This window comes from Falco naumanni, chromosome Z, assembly GCF_017639655.2.
Source record: "Falco naumanni isolate bFalNau1 chromosome Z, bFalNau1.pat, whole genome shotgun sequence".
In the NCBI taxonomy this organism is placed as follows: domain Eukaryota; kingdom Metazoa; phylum Chordata; class Aves; order Falconiformes; family Falconidae; genus Falco; species Falco naumanni.
The window spans coordinates 2,937,970-2,958,764 of NC_054080.1; the positions used below are offsets into that span (position 1 = coordinate 2,937,970).

The 20,795-nt window shown below is 37.2% G+C and overlaps 1 protein-coding gene across 2 annotated transcripts in view; it reads right to left on the reverse strand.

Annotated features, from left to right (window-relative positions):
- Positions 1–20,795, reverse strand: part of EDIL3 (EGF like repeats and discoidin domains 3) — a 257,131-nt gene that overhangs the window by 119,319 nt on the left and 117,017 nt on the right. For both annotated transcript variants that reach the window (XM_040580692.1, XM_040580690.1), the window contains one exon: positions 12,110–12,238. In XM_040580692.1, the coding sequence (XP_040436626.1) occupies positions 12,110–12,238 (129 nt within the window). The remainder of the gene's footprint in view (positions 1–12,109; positions 12,239–20,795) is intronic.

The following is a 20,795-nucleotide window of genomic DNA, read 5'->3' on the forward strand; positions in this document are numbered from 1 at the left end:
GCAAATAAACTTATCTGCTAACCACTTGTCAATTATTTTATCTTTTGGAATATGGTAATTTCTTGTCTCCCCTGCAAAGGTGAAGATGAACACCACATCTCCCTCCCCATAAAAGATGTAAAATGTGTATAAAGTAGTTTTCTCACATCACCCATGACTGTCTTGTACAGGAAGGGAAGTATTTATTGCATTGACTTCTGTCTCCGTCTGACTGACAGCTCTATTATCTCAGGGCACATACACCCTGGTTGCTCTTCATGATTCACAGAGAGTTATATGTCCTGCACTAAAAACACCTCTCAGAACTGGAACTTGTATTTACAGCAGCTGGCACAGGCAATGTCACCTTTGCTTGATGATCACATCAAATAAGACCTATCCAAATAGGCTTATGCATTTTCCACAGCTATGTTTAGCAGCTAAGGAATTGCCTTCCAGTCTATACATATAATCTGTACCATAACTTAGGGCCATGGGCAGTAATCCCTGTAACAATCTCTACTATTGCTGGTAAACGGGAGGAGGTTGTTCCTCTCTGTTATTGCACTGAAATAATGAAGTCAAAAATAAATACTGTAAACTCTGAATTTGAGATTCACCTTTCACTTTTTTCCTAATTTTGGTGTACATCTTCAGCAGTATTATTCTGAAGCTGCCTTAAATATTAAGTATGACTGAGAAAGAAAATAGAAAGGACGAGGAAAAAGCAGACTAATTTCTTTCTAACAATGAAAACTACTGGTGTGGAAGAGAATATTGCTTTTAAATAAACTCTAAAACCTACATGAGAGTAATGATTGTATGTATAAACAGCTCTGATGGATACATGAAAGGATCACACAGAATACATTTTCAGAACCAGATGCCTTACTGACTTGTGTAGAGGATAAAATGAAATCTGACAAGATTACAAAACTTACCTATTATTTGCAGGTAAATAGCAATTTAAATTCTCTTTTATGGTGTAATGCATACACATCTGGACCACAGAACGTCAATTCACTGCTAAGGCTTTTTGTAAGGGGGCACGAATGCTATCATTTTTGCTCATTCATGGCCAAGGACAGATCCCAGCAGAAGCCCTTCTGAGATAATAAGCAACCAGTGAAGCCCTGTGCACTTGGGCAGAAAAGTATCACAGTAAGAACTAATAAGCTCCTCTGGAAAGCCTTAGGAGTACGTATGTTTTTATTAACAGCTGTTACCAAAAGAGGCTGTATCAGTTTCAGCATTACATCTAATCTGTTAGAGACGCAGAGCTGCCAATTCCGCCTTATTTGTCCCCGTGTGTTCCTGTCTCCCCACTTCCCTAGGACCTAGCACTGGCTACATTCAGTGACCTGATCCCACCAAAAATCCCTTCTTGTGGTCAGCTTGTACACTTCCAGCCAAGCCTGCTAAGATGATTTAGGCTGAAGTCTGATGGGGATATATTCTCAGGGAAGATGGGCATCATTGCTATTAGCAGTATCAGGTAATCACACCAGAAGATTTAACAAAATTCAGGCCAGATCATAAGACGGCAGAAAACCAAGTGCCTCTCATGACATCAGGCATTAACAAGTCATAAGAAAAGGATGAAAACAAGATCTATTAATTGTTTCCAGTGTACTTGGAAGAAAAACAGGCACAGACAGGTTATGTCTACGTTTGTAAGTAGTGTGGTCTCACAGCATTATAGTTGTAGAGCGAAATGATAAGAGCTGAGGACACAATGTCTGCATTGTCCCTACACATAACATACCTCAGGGATGTTTCCTCTGAACAAGTCCTAGGCTGACCGAATGCCCATTTACCCACTGGTATGTTTTATGTCAACTCTTACTGTGTACATGAGGAATTTTAGACTACCAGACTATTTTCTTTTTATTTTCATCTCAAAGAGATCCAGTTCTTGTGCTCTGAGACTGCTGTCACATGAAGCAAAGTACAGCAAGTGGAGATGATCAAGAGATTTTCTTTAAAAATGCACTCCTGATTCAAAACTAAAACACTCATCCAGATGCCCTACAGAAATATTTGTATGTTATTTAACACTTCAGAATAAATGCAAGCTAGAAGAATATCCTGGGTATTCATATGCAAATGTGACAGCATCGTGAGTTTTGCTTGAGATATTTTATGAATACAAAGAGAATACATTTGTAATGCAGATTGGTATATACTATTAGACTATTATCTCATTATATTGAGCTACAAGTGCAAGCACAGTCTTTTCAAGTCTTGCACACAGAGGTAAATGGGTCTGATGCTATGCCCTTCTCTCCCTCTGTATACTGCTTACAGATAAACCCACTGATCTCAATAGTTTACCCACAAGAATAAATACTACTTATAATTTTAAAAAAGCACCTAGACTACTGAATACATTACTGGATTTTCCTTCTAAATAGTTCTTTTGCTCCTTCGAACTGTTCACTGGGTCTGTAGTATAAAAACAACACCTGATGACTAATTTTTTTTCTTTGACTTTTTTTAAAAAATGCCATGTGAGTTGTTCAGGTTCCAAACATTAAAAGCATCCTATAATTTTCAACCAGTTCAATGAACAATGGAAATACAAATATTCTATATAGTAATAGGGAAATGCACAGCTGTGTGCCAGCATGAGTTCCTAACACAAATACAATATTTTAAATCCACAACCTTGATACACCTACACACACAGATGGTTGAGCACAGTAGTTCTTACAGCAGAACAACAAAAAGAAAAGGAAAATAAAAGAAGCAAAACACCTAAATTACAAACCATCTTTTTTCTAACAGCTGCTTCCTATGCAGACGGATCGGACTGTGTCACTGTAACAAAATTGTAAATGTTAAGTTTTGTCTCATTAAATAATGAGATTTCATTTCAAGATTTCATTTATCTTCATTATCTTCCCCACAGAAATGTGCTGGTATATCCGTAATGAATCTGTGAATGCAACAACTGAAAGCAGTCCTTCCTTTAAAGATGCAGTGCGGCTGTGTTGATCCTAAACCATCACAATGGCTGAAATTGTCTTATAGTTTGATTCATTCACCTAAATTGGCATAAAAGTGGAGAGAAGGAGTAAAGAACAGAGGATTTGTTCAGATCCAGTTTTCCTGTGTTCTTCCTCTAACCATCCACAACTCTGTTGTGGTTCATTGATTGTTCTCTTAGGTGGGACTGAGTGCACCCTCATCAAGTTTGCAGATGAAACCAAGCTGAGGGGTGTAGTTGACGTGTTTGAGGGAAGGGATACTGTCCAGGGGGACCCTGACAGGCTTGAGGAGTGGGCACATAGGAAGCTCGTGAAGTTCAACAAGGCCAAGTGCAAGGTCTTGCACCTGGGTCAGGGCAATCCCCATTATCAGTGCAGACTGGGGGATGAACGGATTGAGGGCAGCCCTGCAGAGAAGGATTGGGGATACTGGGACATGAGCCAGCAATGTGTCGTGGCAGCCCAGAAAGCTGATTGTATTCTGAGATACACTGACAGAAGTGTGGCCAGCAAGCCAGGGAAGGCAATTCTCCCTGTCCACTCTCGTGGGGCCCCAGCTGTAGGACTGCACCAGCTCTGGGGTCCCCAGTACAAGAACAGACCTGTTAGAGTGGCTCTTCCTGCACAGGAGGGCTAGAGGAACGGTCTGAGTGCTCAAACACATCTCCTATGGAGAAAGCCTGAGTGAGTCAGGGCTGTTCAGCATGGAGAAGGCTCTGGCGGCACCTTACTGCAGCCTTTTGATATATGAAGGGGGCTTATAAGAAAGGCGGAGAGAGATTTTCTACCAGGGCCTGCAGTGACAGGACAAGGGGTAACAGTTTTAAACTGAAAGAGGGTAGGTTTAGATTAGATGTTAGGAAAATGTTAGGAAAAACTTCTCTATGATGGTGGAGAGACACTGAAACAAGGCTGGATGGGGCTCTGAGCAACCCGGTCTAGTAGAAGGTGTCCCTGCCCATGGCAGAGGGATTGGGCTGGATGATCTTTGAAGGTCCCTTCCAACCCAAACCATTCTGTGATTCTATGATTCTATGATCTATATAATCTACTGGGTCAGAGTTGCAAATATTAACACATATTCAACAATATTCAACAATAATAATTCCATACTGATGTAATACTCAATGGTTAAGACACTGTCTTGAGGGTTTTTTCTTGATGCACTTCCTTGTAGAAAAGTTATGTTAGTGACAATTTGGGAACGCTCCAATGTTGTAAGCCACTTAGCAGTGCATGGCTGTGTCCAAGAAAGCCAAGGGTACTGCCCTCGGTAACAAGCACTCTTTGACTGTTGGGAAGGTGAAGTCATATAAAAAGCTGAAAAACAGGCTCATGCACAGAGTGTATTGCTTGACAAAACAACAAACGTGAAGCTAAAAGTTTACAATAACAGAAAACAGTGAGAATCAGTAATGCTTATTTAAAGGACCACAAACAAACAAGGTGAGTTTAGGTTTTCCAATCACTGTTACTCCGTGTAAAGTCTGTTTTCCTTTGCAGAGCCTTTCTATGCCAAATCCTTGCTAAGAGAGCACTGAGAACACTCCCACGGAGAAGGCTAAGACTGAACAAAAAGAAGATGGACGATCATCACACTTCTGGAAAGCTGCTAAAACCAGAACACTGAATTTGGGAAATGAAATACAGAAAGCAAAGCAGTAAGAAACGCTTATTTTCTCAACTCAAGTTCTGAAAAGGGAAGGAAAGAATAGCATTTAGATACTACAAAACTACCTTTTCCAGCGAAGAAAACAATCCTCTATCACTATTCGTAACAGAACTGAAATGAACGCATACTTCTGGTAAATATGAAAGGGAACCCGAAAAAAGAGAACACATACGAATAAAATGACATCGAGGTCCTACATAATTGCTTTTGCTTGTTTGAATGCATAATCCTGAAGGAAACCAATTATATTTATATAGTAGATACTGGGTGGAATAATGCAGCTTTAAGTGATAAAGAATAAGCATAACACACTGAGAGATACTGAATTCACTGTTGCTGGTCTTATCCAAGCAAAAGTTTGAATGACGACTGTGTCAGCGTGCCTTTATCTGAAATATCCTATCTGTTTAAGTATGAGACATTATATGTAAGAAATATAAACTCCAAACTCTGGTATGATAGCTTAAGGAAAAAAAAACAACCCATGAAAGTAGGAGTGCAAGAGACCAGATGAATCACAGTGTCCAGTTCCCTGTCTGTTCTACTGAAGAACCTCACGTAACTTCTGAAACCAGTCATCCTTTCCTTACAATATTTACCTGTTACAAGATGAGTGTAACAGCACAATCCATATATTCTTCTGCGTTCTTATTTCACAAAGCCATGTAAGACCATTTACATACTGCTTTCAGAAATGCAGTCTAGTTCTTGAAAAGGGAATCTGTGGGTTTTTTTGTAAAAGTGTTTTCATGCAACATTTGCAAGGCACTTCGCTAGTATTTTTGTGTAATGTATTCAGGAATATAAACAGTCATTCTCATTCTGAGGAAACCCACTGAAAAGGCATATTATAATATTTATGTTATAAAAGAGAGAATGTGTAATGTTGACATTACAATGGGATATCTATTACTGAATTTAAAGAGATCATTCTTCATTCAGTATTTATTATTAATTCAAATATAAAGAGGAACTTGTATGTGTAAAGTATCTCCATACGTTATGAATGCAGAACATGAACAAATTTAATTTCTTTCACAATCAAACAACAATTCATGTATTTCTGGAACATTACTTTCTTTCCGCAGTAAAATAATACTAATCTTTAAGAAAGACAGTAATTAGGGGAAAAGAGATTTACCCTCCTACAAAAGATGCTTACAAAGGCTACTGAAAACCTAAGTGACTTTTATACCATAAAAACACACATCTTAAAAGTACCGTTAATTGTATAGTTCAGTCAGTGTATAGGTCATAAGAAATCCACCCCTCTGTTCAATATCTCCATAAAATCCAAAAGCAATTGGGAAGATCTATTTCCTCCCACTATGACATCTTATGAAAGAAACTTAGGCATCAAAGAAGGCAGCTTAATAAAAGCCTGAGCTCAACATCCAGTTCTGGCTAAAACAGGAAAAAAAATGAAGGGAAACTTCCAACAAAATGTGCATAAAGAATATAGAAAGTGCTGTAAGAATCTTCTACCAAATAAATGGTACAGCTTTGTCTTCAGTACAGGTCACTGCCACAGTAAAATATATTACAGAACAAAAAAGGTTTTGAGAAGGCCACTGAGAAAACATTTAAAAGTCCTGGAAAAACTCTCAGGTGAAACAGAAAAGGAAACAATTGTAACTGTTTGCATAGGAGAAATATGCAAACATGGCAAATATACACAAAATAATGTGGTATGCAGAAGGCACTCAAAAGCTGCTTTTCTTCTAGTCTTATATATAATACACAAAGAAACATTTAAAGATGCTGAAAGACAGCAGGTTTGAAATTGAAAAGGGATTTTTTTCAATATACAGCATAATTAGACTATGAAATTCGATGCATCAGGAAATTGTTAAGGTCAGTAACTCAACAAGAAAAAAAATGCTATTGGAAGTGTGTATGAATGAGAAGAATAAATAGTGCTATATAAGCAAATGCTAACAAGAGTGAAACAAAATTAGAGGGGATATTATACTTCCTACCTGGTATCTTAAGCCAACCGCTGGCTATTACGGAATGAAATAAAATCTTAAAGTAGGGGACAAGTTATGGCCCGTCATTTCATGGCAAGAGTATCTTGCCTTCTGAGAAGTATCCAGAGTTGGTCTGTTATATGAGATTTAATGCTCTTTCTCTCTGGGCTTCAGGTAGTCTTAGCTCAGTCACCTGCTGCTTTAACCAAGGTATTTATTTGGATTTCAAGGAAAACAAACCCTTAGTTCCAACAGCCCTAAAATTGTTGTCACTGTTGTTCAATCTCACCACACATTTGTTGTAAGAAGATTCATCACGAAAACTTTCTCAGTTTTCAGCTGGAAAACCCATGATTTTTTCATCTCATTAGAACATTTGTTTTTCCGGGCAGTTTCACAAAAAAAGTTTTTCTGGATTTCTGTGGAAAATATTTACTGTGCTTCCAAACCTGGTGGTTCTGCCATTCCTGCACTCCCCTTTTTGCCCTCTTACACAGTTTCCATTTGAGGAACAATACTTCATTGATTTTACTTCCAACAGCTTTTACTGGCTGTTTGCTTTTTTTTATTTTTTATTGGTCATCTCTCTTAGATGTCTTTCAAATTACCCACTTTCTCTTATGTTTTAATTAAGCAAAATTCTAGAAGATTCCCAAATGAGCAATGGTATATCCTCCCTCCCTCCCTTCTTATCTAAGCAACTGGTCAGTCACAGGAGTATTTTTCAGACTTTCAAGTCTGAAAGTTCAAGAATAAGCATCCTAGGACATACTTACACATGTAATTACTACTACTATACTATATAGCTTATTTCTACTCCGTTATATAACATATTGCTAGTATAATTTGTTAAAACTATGCATACAGCTAATTTCAATGAAAATTAACACACACACACCCCCTTCCTAAATAAAAAGGAACATCTGGGTTAGATTTAGAACTCCCCAGACAGATATTTCTCCCCAGAAGAGAAACCATAGCGAGTGTTTATCAGCAGAAGCATGGGATGAACATCTGGTATGGTGCAACTGCATGTACCCTAGTACATTAAATTTGCCCACCCAGCTACAGGGACAGCTGGCTTGGAACAAGCTGCATCTGTGTGAGATACAGTCGGGTTTAGCCTCCAAAACAGGGCAACTGCATGAAAACCACCTGTGGGGAACGGTTCTACCACCAGACTGCAGCCAGGATTGTTTTAGCAAGAGGCGTCATTCATTGTAACACACAAAATCCATGCCACAGGATGTCCCACAGCTTCCTCACACATACTTCTAGTAGTTGGTAACTAGGATTTGAATTTGCTGGTAGAGCTGCAGCTGTACGTTATGCAGCATGTCAGCTGGCCACAAATGCATGGCCACTGACCTTTCTAGTTGCAGCCCTTTAGTTAAAAGCCACTGCGCTATGGGTAGTGGGATCAATGCCTCAATGTGCCATCCACGTGTGAGCTGGGGCTCTGCCACGTGGGCCCCATCTGTGCAGTTTCCCAATACATGAATGTAGCAGATGTGAACACCACAGACCATCTAGTGATGGGGAGGTGGAAAGCAGAGAACTCTTTACAAACACTAGGAAGGGCTTGCTTACATTATTAAATGTTTTTAGTTAATAACCTTTATTCTTGGAGTGCAAGGCATTTAGTTATGGCTGACAGAGTTAATGATCGTCAGGATATAAACCCATATCCAAATCAAACCCTTAAATCTGAACTTTTCATTGGTTCAATCTGGATTTTTTTCTGGTTGGATGTCTGTGTCATTTCAGTTGGGTGGCAGCCAGCAACCCACGCTTCGACACATACTGTTACTAATGCCTCAGTTCCCTACTTTTTCAGCGGGCAATCTCTATCTGACAATTGCAATAATGCATATTGTCTATATCTCTTAAGGTTATGGATTATTTTAAAAAAAATATATTTATTTTGGGGGTGTGGAAAACCTCTCCATTGTAGTCCTGGGTACTTCCATGGGTTTTGACTAGTTCTGCAGAACTGTATTTGTTCTTGTGAATGGGCACCACCACCACAGAATTCACCTTCATCTTCCTGGGCCTGAGCTGTATGCTACTTTCAGGAATTTAAGTGCTCTAAGTTACTCTCTGGAAGAGCTGCTTTGTCATGTAGCAAGACTGTAGGGAGACTTGCATTGCCTCAAGGCAGTTCTTGCAGACAACTCCTCTCTCCTTGTCACTAGATACTGTCAATAGCCCACTTGAGAACCAGATTGCCATACATTAACAGCATGACAAACTGCAACCTGGACAGGAAGAATCTTCATACCGAGCAGATAAGCAAATGCCTCTTAAATAATGGAGGGATATTTAAAGAACATACCGTTCTTGGGTATTACCACAAAAACGTGCCCAGGTTTCTACCTACATAGACCCTCCTACCCAAACGTTGGTTAGTTTATGGCCCTGAAATTGAATACTTTGTTTCCTTTTTTCCACTGGGAAATAAGAATCTTTTCAGACAACCACTGCCAATTAATATCCGTTTTGCAATAAATCTAGAATATATAATCAGCTAATGATCTCTTTTATAATTTACATATTAATTATTTACATGGGTTAAGGTCAAGGAATCTCAGAAGTACTGACAGGATGTTTGTTGACGCGAATGACAGAATACCAGCTTTAGGGATGTATCTCGACGGCAAAATCAATCACCTACCTTAATTGATTTAGCAACAGAATATTAGACATGAAAGAAATCCAAGATAAAAAACCTTGTACAAGAGAAGTATAATGTGATTTTTTGAAATCCTAACAGTTTAGATGAAGATACGTGTCTTGCAATGAGGTCATTTTAATTTGCCTTTTTATGATGGAACCACTTTGACAGACTTCTTACTTGATTTACAGTGAGTTCAGAATTGAATTGCTAAACTTCATGAAGCAGAGGAATTTGTATCAAAGGGACTTTGTGAATTGAGCTAAAAGGATATAATATAAAAGAGTTATATTAGTCCACCACTGGAAGTCACATACTTTTTCCTGACTGCAGAGACCTCCTCTGTGACACCCTTAGAGACCCTCTGAATGTGTATATATTGTATATGTTTTTTTACCACATCTTAAATCAAATTTTATGAAAAGGACTGAATTTCATTATCCCCCAAAGAATGAATAACTGTTCACATAAACTTGTCTTATCTCAAATCACTCTAGCTGCCTTCTTGGGTTCTAGTTTCCCCACAGTGAATCTGAATCACCTGTGTGAGGGCTCTACTTTATTTTGAAGTGGGTAAAAACACGCTTTGCTAATTAGCAGGATCATTAGCTCAGTTACATACATGAATATTTTCAAAAGCATACCAGGGACCCAGCAAACGACTATGATGAACCACTCCAAAATGCGCTACTGTATGTTTTCTTTTTTCATGAATTAGGTAAAAAGATATGGTATTTTCTAGACAGCACATGTTCAGCATGCATTTTGTTTGACAAAAATTTGTGGTGTTAACTCACTTCATTGCATCCTTGACAAAGATTACCTCTTTGACATTCAATGGAAGGAGAATTGTTGCACATCACACAGGCTTTGTGACTGGTCTCATGATGGAGCATGCCTGAGAACTTTAGGCCACAAAAGTGGTCTGCCTGTACCCTCATTTACAGCGGTCACAGACATGAAGGCAACACTTGCAGTCCTTCCACTTCTGCAATGACTTTTGCTTCGCTTGTCAGGTGGCAGGCTCGTGTAAAATGCATGCAAGTACAAGGAACAGGGTTGGGAACCGCAAGGTACTGCAGTCACAATTTAGCCCAGGTACAATTTTGAAGGTGGTACGACTCCCCAGTTACAGCTAGACATAATCTTGCCTGCTCTCCTGGTCTTGAGACCCTTGAACTCCTGGCTACATGGCTTAAAGGCTGGCAATGACTATTCTTTGCTATCACAATTACACAACGAACTCCATCCCCCATCTACAGCACTGAACGCTCTCAGGATATGATCATAAAAACGAGTCAGTATGAGTGTTGCTGGCAGTCAGCTCCGCTACACGGCCATCCCCAGAAACGGGGCTAGATGGAACAGATCCCAAAGAAGTGGATAATATTCAACATTTCCATGTTCCAAGTGGAAGAGGTAGACACAAAATTTAACTAGATTAAGTTAGGGGGCCTGCCTGTTACCTACATAATTAACCGAGATTGAGTGTGCACAAAAGTAATGAAATTGAATATCCATATTCAAGTCTTTGGAGACATTTCCCATTGAGTATATGAAGGACATAATGAACACAAGTAGTTATTTGAGCTGGACTGTATTGGTTCCTGACACTTCAAATTATAGACAAGTATCTAAATGGAGGACTTAATTAAAGTAGACTGGATTTAGTGCTTATTCACTCTGATCTGAATGAGTGGATTTATCTTTTATGTGCAAATGGAACTGGACTCTTGACTGTTTGTTTGAGTTTTTAACCTTCTAACTGAGTAACAGTTGGCTTTCCAAATGCATCAATAACACGAGATTTTAAGAACCATGCTGTGCTTTATTGCACAAAATAAAACACAAATTTGGCACATGGATTTCTCCTTAGGCAGGCACTTGTTCTCAGTTTTATACATGAAAATTAAAACAGCTTCTATTTAAATGACAGATAATGCAGATTTTGTTTATAAGTTAGAACATGGTCTGATCAGTCACTTGCAGATGAACACATAGCTTTTACTAATTGGTTTTGATCACACAGAACTTCTGATGACATTAATTGAGAAACATGGACCTTTAATTATCACTATGAGCACAAAAAATGCAACATCTATTTAGTTCTTAAAATTTTTGGTTGGTGAAGTGTAGATCTTACTATATAATTCCCCCATGAGATATTGTTGAAGTTTCAAGATTTTTTTTTTCCATGTGTCTAATGGTCAGTTCTGTAACTACATACACTAGGATACTGACCTGCTGTTCCCAGTCGTGACCTGAAACCAGGAAAACCTCTTCAAATAAATAATATTGATTAGAAAGAGGTCCAGATACTCTAAGAGGATTAAACATATATCTGATTTAAGTCTGGAACGTCTACCCTTGAATTTAAGCATTGTGATTCAAATAATTTATTTGTAACTTAAAAATGCATAAAGAAAGATCTGGAAGACCTATTATTCACAAATTTCTTCTCAGTTATTCTTTCCACTTTTGTCTAGCATTAATCAAAACAAACCTACAAACAATTCTAAGATAGGAAGAGATCACTGCTATTTCAGATACGCTCTTCCATTAAATCCACGCTAAATGAGGTTAACTTTCCTTACCGTGCTCTAGAATATGCATAGAAAATGTGCACTGTTTTGTCTGGTAAGTTGGAAGTAATGTCATTTTCTGAAGGCAGTAGCAGTTTTCAGTAGTATTAGCTTGCTCATCATATAAAGGCCAAAGACTGATATACTTCACAAAAATCAGGTCTGATATTAATCCTTAACATTGCAAGCAATAAAAAGGCTCCTATCTATAAATATAATAAAAGTTACCATGTGGAACTTACTGTGCTGGCAGTGAATCCCATTAAATCCCTCTGGACATTTACAAACATATCCTATGAATGTGTCGCCTCGGTACGCTTCACTAATTTCACATATCCCACCATTATGACATGGATTGGGAAGGCAGGGTCCTGTGAGATGGAAAAAAAGAGAAGTATATATACGTACATAATAACAACCATAATAATTTCAGTCATTTATATTTCTTCATTAAAGAAATAAAATCCCTTATGTAGACCTTAGTATTCTACTAACTCACTAAAATGTACCCTTCACTTAGTTCAGATAACTTGGCAGCACAGATTTTTACGAACAAGAAAAAATATAAAGCATGTCACTACTCATTAATCACAACATTATTTTTTAATGTAAGAGAAGGCAGGAGACAGAGAAGCTAAATCTTGCTCTCCTATTAAAGATAACAGGCATTCTAACTTTTATACCACTGAGGAAATATGTATTAATCAAATGTGCCTATCATGTACAGTGTGACACGTACAATATCCCTGAATAATCACTGCATGTCAAGTTAGTACTTTGAGGACATCTTTGCTATGGTTTTGGGTGACTTTCTGAATATGTGACTATCTGGGACAGCAGTCAGCAGCTGCTAAACCAACTATTCCTTTTCCATGAAGTGCCTTTTTAGCATATCCATTCCAAGCTGATTTCACAAAGGTCTTCTGACTAAACCACCCCCCACCCTCCAACTAACCACCTGCTACAATACCTAATATTTCAGCAGTGAGATCTAATTTGTTATGGTTGCAATGACTATACATACCTTTAAATAACAGCATCTTTGGAACTGAGGTCTAAAGGTTATTCATTTAATGGCACATGTTAAAAGCCTTTTACATCTTATAATCTAATACTACCTGTAACCTACCTCTAACCAGAAGAAAACACTTTAGCATTTTGATGATTTTTTTTTTTTCTCTCTTTCCAATCTCACTTTAAAGAACTGGTGATCACTGACTGGAAAAACCTCATGTGCAAGTTTGTGTGTGAAAACATTTGTGAATTCAATAGTAAGTATGTTATCTGCAAAACTTGCTGTGTACACAGAAAGGTGTTAATCTTCACTTACTGAAATGTAATGTCATAATTATTCACCCACTTAAAATTGTATTAAAAAAAAAAACAAACCAAAACATAACGAAACTCAGAAAATAACTTATTTCCACAGCATAATTTACTGACAATCAACACTAGGAACTGAATGATTTAAACTTAAAGGAGCTATAAGCTTAATGTTTCTCAGGGTCTGCCTATTTATGTTTTCAATTACAAATCCAAGGTTTGGCAGATGCTCACAGCAACAGCACTCATTCAGAACATCACATTAGTGAAAACTGCACTCTCTAAGAAAATACTAATTTGCAAAATATAAAAATTAACAGAATGAGAAGGTTGTCAGAACACATTCCCCAGCTATAATTGCCTGGGTGGTTATAGCAATTTGAGAAACTATCCATGTACACATTTCTATTACAATTTATGTCACCAGCCTATTCCAGGACACAATCTGGCAGAAGTTACACTAGTGTACCTTATTAAACATGGGATATGTCTCACTGAATCCAATAAATAAAAGACATGAACATATAGCAGCTTATTCTAAATGCAATTAGTAGTAAAAAAAAGGCAGAAATCATGAAGATGAAAAGGAGGAGACTGGCTGGTGCCCTTTTTGCCTTTCCCCATCCACATTCTGCATTACACTTTAAATGTAACAGTATGGTACGCTCTTAATTCCAGACTACATATATCACTTCTTTAACTGGGATAGGAAGACTCATGGTTTTCAAGTATCACAGCTTCTCTTTTTATTTATCCACTGTAATATTTTGGGAAGAAACACGTTTAATAAACTGTATTTTTGGTCTCCCAGTGAGTATGAGCTGTGTATTTGTCTTCAAGTCTCTATCAGAGTGCTGCAGTTTGGGGATTACCTGCAGGTAGCCTCATATGTTAATTATTTCCATGCAAGCGGATCTCTGATCTTCCAAGAACAATAAATCTTTTAATAATTACTTTCTCATTTTGCTTGCTGCTTTCTCCATATGGCTTGTTAAGCACATGTTCAGCATACTTTCATTGATTTGCTTTAGATTTTGCATTTTCTCAGATCAGTCCAAAGTACAAAGGCTTAAAAGGTCATGTGAGGTGCACAGTAATAAACATATCAGTGCATGCCAGTATTTCTAACTAATCTTAGCCTTCTATCATGCCTTCCTACTGAAAAAAAAAACCCCACACTAACAATACAAACACTTTTTTTGCCTGATTATAGTTGTTATTTCGTCAGAGACATATAATAGCTGTACTTTAAATGTTGAATAATTTTGTTTTCTTTTTTGTTTTGTTTTGATTTTTTTAATAGAAACTGGTAGTTCAAAAATTTTGATTTTTTTAATTTTGATTTTGAGAGCAATGAAGCATCTCAATTAAATGCAATGAAACAAGTAAACAACAATCATCTAATTTTCACTGGTTAACATTTATTTCCTAAAAAGGACTTGGGTTAGATTCATCTGCATTCTAAAAGAATGAATGATTGAAACTTTAAAAAGCCTGTATCATCATATCTTGTTTCTTCTAATTCTCCAGAGGACCATACTTACTCTAAGTTCATATATCTTCAGAATATTTTAATTGCATGAACTCTCAAGCATGTGATTTTTTTATTTTTATGGAGTCTACAGGATCCCTGATGTGAGTTATGCAGGTCTGAGTGTCTTGAAGGATCTGGCCCTAATCCTGCCATCATTCCCTTTAAGCATCAAAAATGGTATGTAAGATCTAGGCACTGCTGCCTGATGATAAGAGCTCCCGACTAACTTCTGTAGGGATTCATAGGCTTTTCAATAACATTGCATTGAATGCTGGATAATTAATTCTCTGACAATCTGATTAATATTCTCGATTACTCAGATCTATAGCAGCAAGTTCAAAAACATCCTTTACCAAAAAAATACAAAATCAAACTCATCAACTAGTTTTCAAAAAACAGTGGACTTCAGGGATTTGGTTTTTAAAATCAATAGCAATGTAATGCTTTTGCAGGTAATCTTTAAGTGGTTTCCAACACAAAGAGAACAACAGCATTTGATCAATATTAATGAGCAATGGAATTCAATGGTATGCTTTCCAGGCATTTTTATCCATGTTCATGTAAAATAATGTCAAAAAGATTAATTGTGCACTCAAAGTAATAGATCTATTCACTTTGCTGTTCTTTTGAGTCCTTCTTAGTGCAGTTCCAGTGGTATCAGACAACCTAAGTTAGTCCAAAATACATCATTCTGTTATTCAATTGAAATCCCCTGCTGTTTTTGAAAAAATATTGGAAGTTAACTTAAAGCATAGCAGCTTTTAAAATTTTTAGATGCTCTTACTAAAATCTCTGAGATTTTATAGATGGACGAATCAAACAAACACATCCTCAGTAGAGTTACAAAGGGGCTCAAGGCAGAACTATGTGTTCTGTTTTCTTCTTTGACAAGTACAGTCAACTAAACTTCACAAACACAAAATCTTGTATAGTGCAATACTGAAGTGTTAATTCGATATTTGAGAGAAACCACTAGTTTTTCTACAGCAAGAAAAGCCAGAAAAGCAAGAAGAGCATCGTTTCACCAATAAGACAACAATTTTTGACGATGGTAATATATACAAAGAGTGAATTAGCCTATTTAGGAAAACTGTTTCTTCATTTTGTTTTGTAAGATATTCAAATTCTTTTGAAGTAATAGGAGTGTTCAAATGCCTTTCTACATTTTTCCCTTGGCAGTCTGGAAGAAATGTATTTTTTAAAATACATAGTCTTACTTTGAGCTTCTTTTTTTTTTCTTCTTCACGGTCCTCCATTTTTTATGAAAATCCAAACAAATAAACAGGAAAAGCCTAGAACATTAACAATCGTAAAGCACATTTACATATATGTATGTCAATGTCATGACCTAAAATTCTGATTGTTGTCATTTCAATTACTTAGTTTTAATATAGACTAGCTGTACCTATATGAGCATGCTACACACCGCCATGGGAAGGGATGTGAAGAGCAAGAGGGCTGATGCTGAGGACCTGGTGCCCAGAGCATCCTTCCTGAGAGGGGGGGGTGGTAGAGCTACTCTGGTGGTAGACCAACTCTAGCCTTTGTCAAGGATTTTTATCTGCTTAGGTTTGTATCTGTATGTGTGCGGTATGACACACATTACTGTTTCCTTTAAGTGTCCAAGATGCATTAGAATTAATAAATAAATAAATAAATTATTACGTTTCCAGTGCATTATCAAGATGTCTACAGATACTTTGCCAGGCATTTCTCTGATAAGCATTTACCTAGGACTTAAAATGTGACAAAAGCCAACTCTGAAATACAATGGCTAAGAGTGGAGCTGTGTAGCATTAGCTGAGCAATCTCTAAGATATCAAAAATTTCTCAGTTGAAATATCAGCTGTAACAGGAAGAAAAAACAACCAACCAAGCCCCTCTCAATGACTTTCCCTTACCACTCCCCAACTCAGTGACAGCCATCTGTAAAACAAGCCATTTCTCATGTTTCCACCATATGGCGTAAGCATTTTTTGTCAAATATAAAATTTGCTTCTGCTTTGGTGGGAAAGACATAAAAAAATAGCAGGCAGTTACAGGTGATGTAGTGAAACCATAAGTCTACATCAGTCACACCTTCCTCAACGGTATGATTCCCCATACTCAAAATGTGGTAGCTGCTGTGCTGAAAAGGAAGATGAACATATAGTAAAATCCATCATTTCTTACTAAGCAAGATGAAATTAGGAATACAAAAAATTGTAAGAGAAAAAAAAAAAAAAAAAGAAAAATAGACTCCAATGGAGTGATACACGCCAAAAAAATCACATTTTAAACCAGTAAAATTACAGGCAGTACAAAACAAATGCTAATGATTTTGACAGTAACTATCTATCCATCTCCTCTTCATGTAGAAATAATGCAACTTTAATGAAAAATACTAAATTAGATATTGACCTTGATATACATCAAGATGAAGACACTGTTAGCTACAAAGCTAATTGCTTCATTTATCTTGTGGAATATTACTGAAGTAGGACTAATAGATAATGTTACTAGACTGATACAGTAAGCTCCAAATCCCATCAAAACAAATATTGGAGTTATCATCCAACTAATAAAAGGTATCAAAAGATTTTGCATTTCATTGTAAAAGAAAAATACTCTCTAGTTGCTTGTCTTCATACAACTAGCTTTTCTTAAGTCCCTCTTGGATCTACAGTCAAATAGAGGGTTTTTCCCCTACTGAAGTTAAAAAGTTCATCAGAGATCTCTCACATAGTTTTAATATCAGTAGTTTGAGGTCTTTCCCCACCTGTGCTTTGGTAACACATAATACTTTAGATGCTTCGCCTGTGAAAGCAAAGTCTTCAAAATACGCTGAGACAGAGCTCACATAGCAAGAGCTCTTGTATTTCGAAATGAGTACGTGTAAAAGGAGCCAGTGGCACATATGACTTCTTCCATATTCATGGGAAAAGAAGAATTAATCTCTCTGATTCTGCAGCTAGCAGAATGGCACAAGCTTCCCATGATGAAGTAGTTAAGGATTATGACACCACATTAGGCTCAGTGTCCAGGTAATCCAGCACCCTGTCCCGGCTGCTCATCAGTCCCTGACACCTGCAAACCATGTTTATACCACCTATATATGCACAGATCATACACCACCTCTTTTTTCAAAAGTACACTGACCTTTTTCTTTCCTCATCACTCTTTAAAAAACTCAGTTAAATGGACTTTTGAAAGCTGTGCCCCTTCCTATGTGACCTTATAGATTTCAAAGTCTGGCAGACACAAATCCGAAATATAACATAGTCCAATTCGAAAGAGACCATCTTTCACAGAGACACACAAACGAGCATTCAAAACCAGCAGGAATGTCCCTATAGGTTCTGACAGAAAACTGCTTTATTGCACAAAAAGAGTGGGAGTATAACAAAAGCTTTTGAGGGTCTTTGATCTTCCTCATATTCACTGCTTTGCTTATTAATTTAGTATGATTGTGCAAGGCTTACCTGACACAGAAGCTGGTTTTGAATATCCCCAGCTGTGTGCCTATATGGCAGTCGTGATACTTCAGAGACCATTTTAATAATTTGACAGAAAAGATTCTGCATCTGCTGAATCCTGGCGATCATTAAATCATACTGAAACACATCCTTAGGTCTCAGCTGATCTACAGGTTCAAGCACACAAGCATGACATATCCATTCCAGCAATGCACCGTAGGGAGTTAGGTCTCGCTAGATCGTGTATGCCAAGCCTGTGCACCACCTTTGTGGTTAAGACTAAGCTTCTGCTCAAGTATTTTGTAGATTTCACTTGAATTTAGAAGAAAAACTAAATTTTCCCAAGAACACTCTTGACATAGCTGGGTCAGAAGAACAGCAAGTTCATTCACTACTTGAAACTACAGCTACATCTCAGCTGCTGCCTTTGTAGTGCTCAATTTTGAGGACATTTGAAGACAGCATTCCCTTGCAGATGACCTTCTGCCAGAAGGGGCTGTAATCATGAAAATACTTTCTTCTAGTCAACATGCTCATTCTGCCACTTAAACATGAAGCCCCTTCAGTAATTAATGAATATGCTGTAGTCCAGTACTTGCTATTTCTCATCATAGATTTTTGTTTGTTTGTTTTCACTTAAAAGTCATTCTGGGTTCAAATTTTACATCAACATGCAAATATTTTAGGGCCCAACTCCCATTATACTGGTGCATCATCAAAGAAAATGAGAGAGTCCCTCAATTTAACAAAACCTATGGAAGCTGAACATGACGCGTTTTGAACCACCTCATCTTTCAAGTCGTATGAAATGCAGTAAGAACTTCTTTCTGCCCACCATATTTGAGTATTTGTAAAACAAAGAGGAATAAAAAAACTCAAGACAAACCATAATAGCTCCTACATATCAATATATTTCATACAATTTCCTTTTCAAATTTGCCACTGTTGATTCTATTTTGCTGTTAGGATACAAATGAATTTTGTATCAACAAATATTCATTATACCTACAGCTTGCTATTTATTTGGTTATTTTAACCTGAAAAGAACAGGCTTTGCAACATCATTTGCAGTTCATGTGGAATATTGATAATATTAATTGATTACTGTAAGTTATTTCAGTTAATGTGTGAAAGTAGTAAAAATAATTAGCAGTTACACACACCTTCATCTCATTAACATTCTCAAAATATCAGCTTTAAAAAAAAAATAAAATTCAGCCTGGCTCATAAGTGAATTAGTACTGTATTAGATTCTATCTAACTATACATTCATTATAAACTAATGGCACTGATCCAGACTTAATTGCACTGTGATTAAATATTTATCTTGTTTTTAATGCAGCAAATGAAGCGTGCTGATTATAATGATCAAGGTGGCTCCATCTGGATGCAGCAAAAACTAAGGTTCACCCCTTGAGCTCAAAATGCTTTAGGTCATTTCTACACATTTCCCTCTAATTCTACTCTATTGCAATTCTAATTCTATTCTGTGGAGTTCTGTTACAGAGGAAAAATTTAAATTGATGGTCCAGCCATCTACCAACCTTTTAAAAAGTAAATAATTAGAATATTCTCTGGCAAGATGCTGTTTAAACTTGATGGCTATACAGTGCCCTTAATAAATAGCCTTGAGCTTCTCACCTAACCCTTCCATCAACTGAGAATGACAGAATACCTAGATCTGAGGCATGGTCAGCATTAGCAGGCAATGCAGTGCTACTACACAGGGTGAGACCTGAGAATGCCTCAGAAGCTGGACAAAGTGTTCAATACACAACAAGACATTTTCCCCAGGTTCTTCTCTCACTTCTTCTCGCACTCGTCATCCTCCAAGTTTCAGAACTTTCTTTCCTCATTTTTAAAGCTGTTTTTAAACTCTTTATAATCACCTATATATGTGTTTCTGAATAAACCCCACAGTATTCTTCCCCCATCAGTTATCTCATAAACCTAGCAAATTAATGTCAGATATATTCAGAATCGTTTTCACAGGAGGGTTTTCTCTTCCCAAAGAATACCTGCTTTGTTTACAGAAAATCCAGGGTCAGGGCCTTTTCCTTCTCTTTCTCTAACTTTACACTCAGGCAGCAGCATTGCCATTTTTTTCCCAGGTGATACTGTTTCTGTCACTGACTTCTCCCACTCTTGCTGAACCAAGTGTGGAGGCTTGGTTGCTGCACTCCATTTTTTGTGATTTACTTTGTATCATCGTTACATTGAGATTAATTTTCCTACTTGCATTAGAAATATTTTCCAAATCTCTTTTCAGTTGATTCTGGTTCACGTCAAACAGAAAAACCTCTGCAGATGCAAAGAATCTTGTATTTTGTGAAAATTCTGCTGGAGGTCTGCAAAGACTTGAAGAATTTTGTATGTTAAAATATTCACGGAATTACTATAGATTGGGATGTTCGAAAGACTCAGTTCAAAAGTGTAGTTCTGACAAAAATAATGGCTACAGGTTCTACATTGAAAAAAAACTCTCCAAATCCATTCTTTATATAGTTGAAACAAATCCATCTCTGTGTTTACTGCATTGCTCTGTTGCTTAAGTAAAATACATCCGGCAATAAGGAGCCTATACATAGTTTGTACCTAATGCAGAACTTCACTGCC